At 43.5% G+C, this 9,378-nt stretch overlaps 1 protein-coding gene across 1 annotated transcript; it reads right to left on the bottom strand.

Moving 5' to 3' along the window:
- LOC109507769 (anosmin-1-like) lies at positions 1-9,158 on the bottom strand (the record flags this gene model as incomplete). The annotated part of the gene is made up of 12 exons (XM_019857418.1): positions 8,986-9,158; positions 7,559-7,616; positions 5,177-5,242; positions 4,849-5,071; positions 3,837-4,021; positions 3,605-3,734; positions 3,112-3,317; positions 2,908-3,034; positions 2,704-2,811; positions 2,284-2,372; positions 1,622-1,793; positions 1-155 (listed from the first exon to the last, which is right to left on the bottom strand). Coding segments are annotated over exons 1-12 (1,692 nt in total), but the record flags the coding sequence as incomplete, so codon positions are not given.
- Positions 9,159-9,378: the final 220 nt, after the last annotated feature.

The raw sequence follows: 9,378 nt of genomic DNA, 5'->3' as shown, positions 1-9,378 counted from the left end.
CATGACCTCCACCAGGGTCACCTGGTAACCAGTCAATTGACGCCGAGATGGTCCGGCGGGCACATGCCAGTTGAAGACTGCAGTCAGGTTACTGCCACGGACCTTGAAGGTAACTGTCAGGTTGGTTGGTTTGATCAAAGCCTTCTGAGGAGTCACTGGAAAAAGAGATTCAAGTTGTGATCAAGTCTGAAAGCACAATTCATTCTGCATAGTGCTTCCGTGTGTACAATACAGTGTTATGTGTGCACAGCAGGAAGCACTCAAGTGAACTGTTCACAGACCACAGTGGGGGTGCAGTCCTGACATTACACTACGGGGGTTATCGGATGGCGGTGCGCGAGAGGGTCTGCAAAATGACCAATACACAGTAAGTCGTATTAGAAAAAAAACATGAAAAAAAAACTTCCAAACCTACATATGGAGATTGGCGACCAATAATTTCCACCTCCCCTTCTGAGCTTTGGGCCTATTAAAAGCATTGATACGAACGTGATGTATCAGCACACGAATCTGACATCCCTGCATGAACAATGTAATAGACTTTATTCATTTAAAAATAAAGATTTTGAACAAAAGATAAAAAAAAAATAAAAAATTTCAGGGAGAGTATCTTTTTTTTTCCCTCTAGCACAAAAGGCATGTTAAAATATGGCTTTCTTCCCTTGTTAAACTTTGACTAATAAAATAACATGAAAACTTTAACTTAGAAAATTACATCTTTTTATGATTATTATTTTTAAAAAAAAGGCCAACACAACACAAAATCTCTGCCTCGGAGCTTCATATGGATCATTTCTCCGCATGGGCTAATGTTACTGCGGACACGTGCACTATTCCGTGTTGAAATTAGTGGGCGCAATGGAGACTAATCCGGAGGAAATAGTCCATAAAAGACAAAGAATGTCCAACATTTTGAATTATTTCACACTTTAAGAAAGAAGCTACAACTGTGTCTGCTGCAAAGCACAACTGGCTTACACAATAGTGCGGCTACAATCACAAACTAACGGTAACAAAAATATCGTTAGCTATTGCCTAGTTAGCTACCAGTTGGGATGCTGGTATACTTTCAATCATTTTATTGAATTTAATATAAGACAAATTTATTTTATCAGATTAATCGAAGGGACAACCAGTAGAATACTCCTTTCTAAAAGTATTCGATGGCTGCAGCCCAACATGGTAGTTATTTTTAATTGGTGTAAGGATTATGGGGGGGGGGGGGGGCGTCCCTGGAACATGTTCACACCTCTTAGGGGTCCCTGGACCTGAAACGTTTGAGAGCCCCCCGCTGAGTTTAAATGGATAACACATGGTGAAGGTAGCTATGCTTAGTGATTTTGCTCTTTTGATGGGGGTTGTGATTTGTGATGGGGAAACGAAGCTTCATGAAACACTTGCGATATTTTTTGACTCCTCCAGATGGTGCTCTTGGTCTAAATATGAAGTTTAGTGCAGTGGAAATGTATTAAAATTGCACTGCATCTTTAAATCAAGAGTGCCATGGAGGGAGGAGTCAAAAACTATCACAAATGCTTCATGAAGCTTCACTTGTCCATCATTAGTTGTAATGATAACCGAACTGATGCTTGAATATGCTTCTTACAGAAAGCTCCCTTACGGCTTTCTCCATGACAGGCAATGGGTCTTGGACTCTTGGCTCGGATGGCAGAACAGGAAGGCGTAACGAAGTAGACACTCTTGACTGGCTGCCGACTGGTCCTGCTGACAGGCTGCAGTCGGACTTTGTATTTACAGGAGAAGAGCAGACCCTGCAGGTTGGTGAAGGTCTCCTAGGATCAAGCCAATGCACAAAATTCACTTATAGCTTATTGGCTACGCATTTCCTCATCCAACTAGATTTCCCATTGTGATGCTCAACCATGACCAAACAACCAAATCATTTTTTTCTACATAACATCCATCCATTTTCTAATCCGCTTATCCTTGGGAGGGTCGCGGGGCAATGGTGGAGCCTATCCCAGCTGTCTTCGGACAGTAGGCGGGGGACACCCTGATCCGGTTGCCAGCCAATCGCAGGGCACACAGAGACGAACAGCCATTCACACTCACACCTAGGGACAATTTAGATGCATGTTTTTGGAATGTGGAAGGAAACCGGAGCACTCAGAGAAAACCCATGCAGGCACGGAGAGCACATGCAAACTCCAGACAGGGAGGCCGGGGCTGGATTTGAACCCTGCGCCTCTGCACTGTGACGCGGTCGTGCTAATCACTGGCCGCCCCCAAAATGTAGATAAACTTTTAGAAATGGTATGTAACCTGTGTGCTGGTCTTCTCTCTCACAGTGTTTTGTTTGTGCTCGCAATACTGTGGTACCCACTGGATCTTGTAGTATTCAACTGAAGGGTCTACACAAAGAAGACGATCAGAAAGTGTAAATTGCATGAAAAAAATAAATGTTAATGCAATTTAAAATACCCCTCTCACACACTGAAATCACATTGAAAGTTATAGAAACCCTCTTTTTAAATGCATGGTAAACATTTCACACGCAAAAAAGTGTTTTATTCATTATTTTATTCATTTATGATCATAAAAACTGGAAACTCTCGCTACGACTCATTTTGACACTTTGTTCTTCCATGAAATGAGCGCGTATGCGTCAATGCATGTGACTGTTTCATCAATAACATTTCGCATATTTGCCCCTGAAAAATGCATCATGCACTTAATACACACCTGTGCTGCTCTGCCAGTAAATATGAACCTGAAGCTGCCCATTTTGATAGAAGGGTGTCCCCACATGCAGGACATCGGCCGTGGAAGAATTCAGTGTGGCGCTGGCATCTTTAATACGGATACAACGTAAAATATCCTTCCGAGGCGATGCATCAGCATGAGTCACAATAATCCTAGCAAACAGAGCATACATGTTGTACATACTGTGCTGAGTGCTGACGTGGACGATGGCCCGAGGTCCTTTCAGCTGAGATTGTTTCCAGTAGGACACAGCCTGGACTTCCACACGATACATCCGGTCGGACCGCATGTCGCCGAGCACCACCTGCCTCTGTGCAGAAGAGCACTCGTGGTCTTATGTCGTTATTTGTCCATTTGCAGAACCAAAGTGGTTGCAGCGGCCCTTACCTCACTTACTCGCTTCTTCCTCTTGGTCAAGGAGGAAGCGGCGGGCCGACCAATAGCGGTCCAGGTCCAGCTAACCTTGTAGTGGTGAACGGGGACATCGAGGTCTTCAGGCATGCTCCACTCGAGTTGGACCTGCACCGAGTGGCCCGATGCAAACATTATGTTGGTCACTCTCAGCTCAGTTGGTGCGGGAGGGCGAGAGGGGTCTAAGGATGGAGATGTGAAATTTACAAGATAGGAAAATGATGAGGTGGTCTCTTAATCTTGTCATGGCAAAACTCCATTTAGAGTGTACATCGTTTATAAACTATAAGAAATGAATAGTGTATCTCCTGCAGTCGCATAATTATGATATGATGTTAGCTAGCTAGCCGTTTGTTAGCTAGCTCATTGAAATTCTGCAGGGTTTAAATTTAAAAGACTTTTTTTTTTTACAGGGACTTTAACATGTATTTGAACAACAGAGCTAACAAACATTCAAAAGGCTGCTGACCTCTGCTGGAACGAATGTGTCGACTAGCAGTGGTGAAACCTCGGGTTCCGTGAGTATTGACAGCTGCAACTCTGAACTGGTACCAGCGGCCTGGTCGGATGTTGTACAATCGGGCTCTCTGCTCTGTGGTCTAACAAGTAACAAGTGTGGTGTTGGGTTCAAAAAACAACAACAACATGGACTGTGGTTGGACACAACGTGAAGCCTCACATGGGGAAAGCGGCCCACGAACCTGTGCAACCACATGCCAGGAAACGGCAGCATCATCGCTGGGCTGAATGCCAAAGTTCCACCTTGTCTGCAGGATGTAGACCACAGGCTCTGCGGATACATTGAACCTGGAGGACCAGTTCACCTCCAGATGGCCGGGGGCAACCTCCTCAAAGTTCAGCTCCTTTCTCGGTTTCAGGGGAACCCCTGGGAGATTAATGGGAGCCATTAAACAGCATTAAAAGTACAGTACAATATTTGATAAACGAGGCTTCAAAACACAAATCAGTGGGAATCTAAAGTAGTCTGTTGCTTTGATTGCTTGGATGGGAATTACAACCAAGACATTTCAAAATTAACTCAACTGTGTTTCTAGAGCACTTTAAAACAACCACCGCTGAATACAAAGTGCTGGACATGGAGCACAAAAACAGTCAAACTAAGATCAAGTCTGAGTCAAAAGCCAAAGAATACAAATGAGTTTTGAGATGAGTTTTAAAGATGGGAAGCGAAGGGGCTTGCCGAATGTTCAGTGGGAGGTCATTCCAGAGAGAGGAACTGGCAACGGAAAAGGCCCGGTCCCCTCTGAGCCTCCGCTTCGTTCTTGGTACTTCTAATAGTGTCTGGTCCGCAGACCTGAGGCACCGGTCAGGTGTGTAGGGGCAGATGAGCTCAGAGAGGTAAGGTGGAACGAGGCCATTTAAAGATTTGAAAACAAATAATAGGATCTTAAAAAGAACTCTAAAATGTAGAGGAAGCCAGTGAAGGGATGCCAGAGTAGGCGTTATGTGCTCCCTCTTATGAGTACCAGTCAAGAGGCGAGCAGCAGCATTCTGGACCAACTGGAGACGCTTCATGGAGGATTGGCTGACTCCAAAATAAAGTGCATTACAGTAATCCAGCCGGGATGTGACGAAGGCATTAATAGCAATCTGACATTGTCCACTGGGCCTGATTCTGTATCGGCAATTACAAATCTTTTCCAGACGTCAACGGTTCCTCACAGATGGTCCACGCAGGCGTGTCGCACTCACCTTTGTAAAGGTCTTGCGGAGATTGGCATGTGTGACCGCAGTCGTTGGAGCAGCACTTTTTCTGAGCTGGGCATTCTGCATCGCGATGACAGCTGTCGACACAGGCGGCCGCAAAGCCAGTGGCCCTGTGCGGAGGCGGACAGCCGCCTTGCTTCACCTGCATCAGCGTCTGAAGGAACTCGCAGCTGGCCACACATTCCCAGCGGTTCACGCCAAACAATTTCTTGAATACAAAAAGGGGGTGGATGACAATCGCTACATCATCGACCGTTTCAACAATTTTGCGCAGAGTGCGCCAAAAGGATGGACAATATTATGATGCATTTACCTCACAGAATTCTTTGCAATTGCTCTTCCTTTTCGTGGACCAGGAATCTTCACAGGGCTCCAGGCACTGTTGAAGGGATGGGAGTGAAATATTAGTTTCCGGGGGGGTTGACTTAATGTCCACTTTGCTTCACTTCAATGGACATTGTGCTTCTCCATCTGGTGTGTGCGCTTTGGCCACCGATAAGCAGTTCAAAATGGATGGATGGGTAGACTGTGCATGAAGCCAGTCTCAACTACTCAGTAAGTCGCAATAAAATAATCTTTCTTCGCAGAGGATAAAGCACATATGCCTGTGAGTATTGTTGTATTATCTGACTTGGCGGCGCTGCGCCATCTGAGTGAAAATATCCATTGATGAAAGCATTATAATGTCTCCACAAAGATGGTATTTAGTCGCCAGTCTACGGTCTTTCCTATTACGTGTTAGCATTAAGCAAGTTAAACCAAAGTGATGTGATGTAATTCTCTTGGATTGATCTTTAATTTGACAGTCAACGTCTCACTGAGAGTGGCATTAAAATTGAAGCCTCTGCTCCTTGTTGTGAAGTGAGTTGAGTTCAGTGCTTACAGCGCTCGGATCTCAAATTTTTGCAACTGACTTCATCATAGTTGCTTGGGACACCAAAGTGCCACAAGATGGCACCAAATGCATTTCTTGCTCATATCCGTGATGTCATGCATGCTGTGATGGTGACGTCTCTGAACCAACCAAAATAACAAAATTTGGCAATGTAACACAACACATAAGAAACGGACAGTCATGCAATCGTAACCACTATTCCAGCATACACGTTGTAGTTTGAAGCAGTTCGAGATGATAGAGGTGGATCAGAGACATCATGCTAAGAAAGTGCACGTGTTTGCTCTAAGTTAAGTTTAAAATTAAACAAGAAGCTCTTAGCGTCCATTGACGAAAAAAAGAGATTGGTTCACTTCTCCTGCCCCATGTAAATCCGTTTCAATTCCAAGCACGTTACTGCGCCCTCCAATGATTTTATATCTGCCTCGTTTTGATGAATGATGACTACTTGGTCCTACTACGCTACTGTTATTTAAGGTGAATAATTACAGTGGTACTTGGAGAGCTCTGTATTTTTTTGAGGTGGTACTTGATGTAAAAAAAAAAGTTTGTTATCCACAAGTCTAGATAGATAACCTCGGGAGTCATTTTTTTAGAGTTGGAGTTATAATTGGCTGACTGCATACGCATGAAGCACAGCGCTGTCCACTTGACAACGCGACGCTTGGCCTGTCATCTCTCATCGTCCCGTTGCGGGCCTCGAAAAGAAATCGCCTCGCTAATAGAGAATGACATTGCCACTTCTTGTGCCGTCACCGGCTCAGCAAATCCCAGCGATGCTTCCTTTTCTGCCCCATTTCCAGATGAAATCAATCACTCTGTTCCTGCTTTCCCGCGAGTAAAAGGAGGAACTTTTTTGGCCGAGCTGGAGGACCGCTCCCATTTGACATTAGTCTATTGAGCAGAGTTGAATCGAAGTCTTCATTTGTATTGCAAGGAGGAAATTGCACATTAGCTCGAGCCGGAGAGTGGAGACGCCATGACTCATGTTCTGTGCCCTTGGGTGGAAGACCAGAGTATGCAAATTTCTTTCCTCAAAAGAACGCATTTGAGTAGTTGGTCATTTTCTTAACCACGGTGTAGAATACTCTTTACGAGTTGGAGTCTTAGTTTTGAAGCAGTGGCAGCCGTCCAGGGAGACATGAAAAAAAAAAAAAGATTTTAAAGTATAGTGGTACCTCGACTTACGAAAATAATGTGTTCTGGAAGAAATTTCTTTCCGAGAAAATGTTGTAAGGAGAGACGCGTTTTCCATGTAAATGCCCTAATCCGTTCCAAGCCCCGCAAAATTCAGACATGAATGAGATGAAGCAAAAAAATGCATCAAAATACGTAACAAATACGTGTTACAATTAGATTATTTCATGATAAATGAGAGATGTGGGTAATTAAAAAAAAAGACGAGAGTAAAGAATAAAAATGATGGTCATTTAACTTTAAACTGCGTCCTTATCGTTTTTTTGCCCTCTTCAGTTCATGTTCTCTCTCGGAAGTGGTTTTTGCCTGATGTTTTCTAAAGAAATGATCCGAGGACGTTTGCGTTTGTCGACTTTTAACAATGCTTCAAAAATGTCCAAGGCAGACATCAGCATAGTGAGCGATCGCCCGACTATGGAACACTTTTTCTGTGGACCAATCCTTTAACAAATGTCATTCAAACGCCCCGACAAACTGCAAGTTGGAACTGAATCGTTTGTCCGAAAAAGCTCTTGTACGCTGACATCTCAAACGGCATCAGCTGGCCCGCTAAATCTTCAGCTGAATTGCCTGAAGTAAATGTACTGCCCAAAAAGGACCTACCTTTGTGCACTCTTTGTGCCTATGGCACCAGGATAGCGATACGTTGTTCCGGAAGGAGACAGAAAGAAAGAATTACACAAGAAATGTCACGACCGCCACTGTGTTGCAGAACGAAGCACAAAAAGAATTTGTACGACTGTGTAACGTTTTCGGTAATGAATTACACGATGGGAGAAGATGATGGGTGTTTTATAAATCACGAGCGATGATTGACAGGTACAGATTTTCTTTTGTTTAAGCTTTTTTTTTTTTTTTTTTTTTTTTTTGTCCTAAAAAACGATAACCAGATTGTGAAACTTTTTGTACTTGGAGTTCTTTATTAAACTTCAGTGAGCCTCATGTGATAAAGCACCTCATCTGTCATCACGCCAGTGAAATGTGGAAGAATGAGAGTAAATCATTCGGAAATTAAAACGCCCGAGGAAGCAACTGCTCGTCAGATTATCGCTTGTGATCAGAGTGCAATGCTAAATCTACTTTGATTTATGTATGATATTTGGCTCGAAAATGAAGGTATAACATGGCGGAGTTTCGAAACGTGTCTTTTTTTTAGTCTCAAATTAAAGTTGATAACCCACATTTTAATCCTATTTTGATTTTTTTGTTGTTTCATATTCATTGCGGGTGTGTATATGAATTCATAATAAATGTCAATGTCCAAATACTACAGGACCAAAAAGTATATTTATATACATTACATTCAATCCATTCAATCTAGACATCATAACTCGAACCCTTGAATATAATTTCACTGAAAGTCTATTTGACAATAAATTCCCCCCCCCCCGCCCCCCGCCCCCAAAACATCAAAAAGCACAATTCAAGGGGCACTGGCTGCCTCATTCGTCGAGTCAGATCCTTTTAGAATTATGTAATTGCTTGGAAACGGTGGCTTGTTGATGATTGGAAGGACAAATTTGTTGATGAACTGAGCCAACTTGACCATCTTGATATGAATGCCATTCAATTTTTTTTTTTTTGTCAACATTCATTCCCAAACAGGCCTGATCATTTGAATCAGGTGTGTTGCAGCAGGGAGAGACGGAAAACAAGCAGGAAAGCGGCCCTCGAGGACCAGAGTTTGAGACCCCTTGCCTTAAAGTGAAGTGTAACATCAAATTTTCAATGCAGCAATAATAAATCAAAGGTGTCAAACTATACAGTCGTGTGGCGTACAGTATAGGATAATATCATTGTTGTGGGGTTCTTTTCGACCTCAAAAAACAGTGGCCTATCCAAATATACCACGTTGTATTTCAGTGCAAAAAAAGAAATATACTGTACACATTCACAACAGCAATAAGTTTCAAGACGACAACAAGAAGACAAATGCTGACTCAAGTGCAGTTGAAATTCAGTTTTTTAGGAAAACTGAGTTTACCTGCAGTGTTGCCGCGCTGTGCAAACTTAAGCAACGGGACATGCACCGTGCGCTCGGGAAATTCTCCAGCCAGGGTGCCCCATCCTTGCCGTCCTCCTCCTCATCATCATCATCATCATCATTGTCATGGTTGGAGCCTTGGAGCAGCTTTTTGGTGCAGACACCGGAGACGAAGAGGAGCACGAGCAGAATGCTTCTCTGTGGCATGCGCCTCGGCATGGCAGCCTGCATTCTTGTCCTTGTTTGTGAGAGAGCGCAGTGCGTGAGTCGTTTGAGAGAACCTCAGTTCAAGCACGAATTTATAGCTGGGGGAGGAGTGTCATACATGCAGGAGGTGTGAACAGTTGCAGTTTGAGGATCTGATGCACTGTGATTTAAATTGTTTCTTGTAGTATTTTTTTCATGCATTTTCTTATAGATCGATTTCACACTGCTCCAA

Source organism: Hippocampus comes, unplaced genomic scaffold (assembly GCF_001891065.2).
Source record: "Hippocampus comes isolate QL1 unplaced genomic scaffold, H_comes_QL1_v1.1 scaffold256, whole genome shotgun sequence".
NCBI lineage: Eukaryota > Metazoa > Chordata > Actinopteri > Syngnathiformes > Syngnathidae > Hippocampus > Hippocampus comes.
The sequence above is the reverse complement of the archived record's forward strand: the minus strand, read 5'-3'. Positions and strand labels throughout refer to the sequence as shown.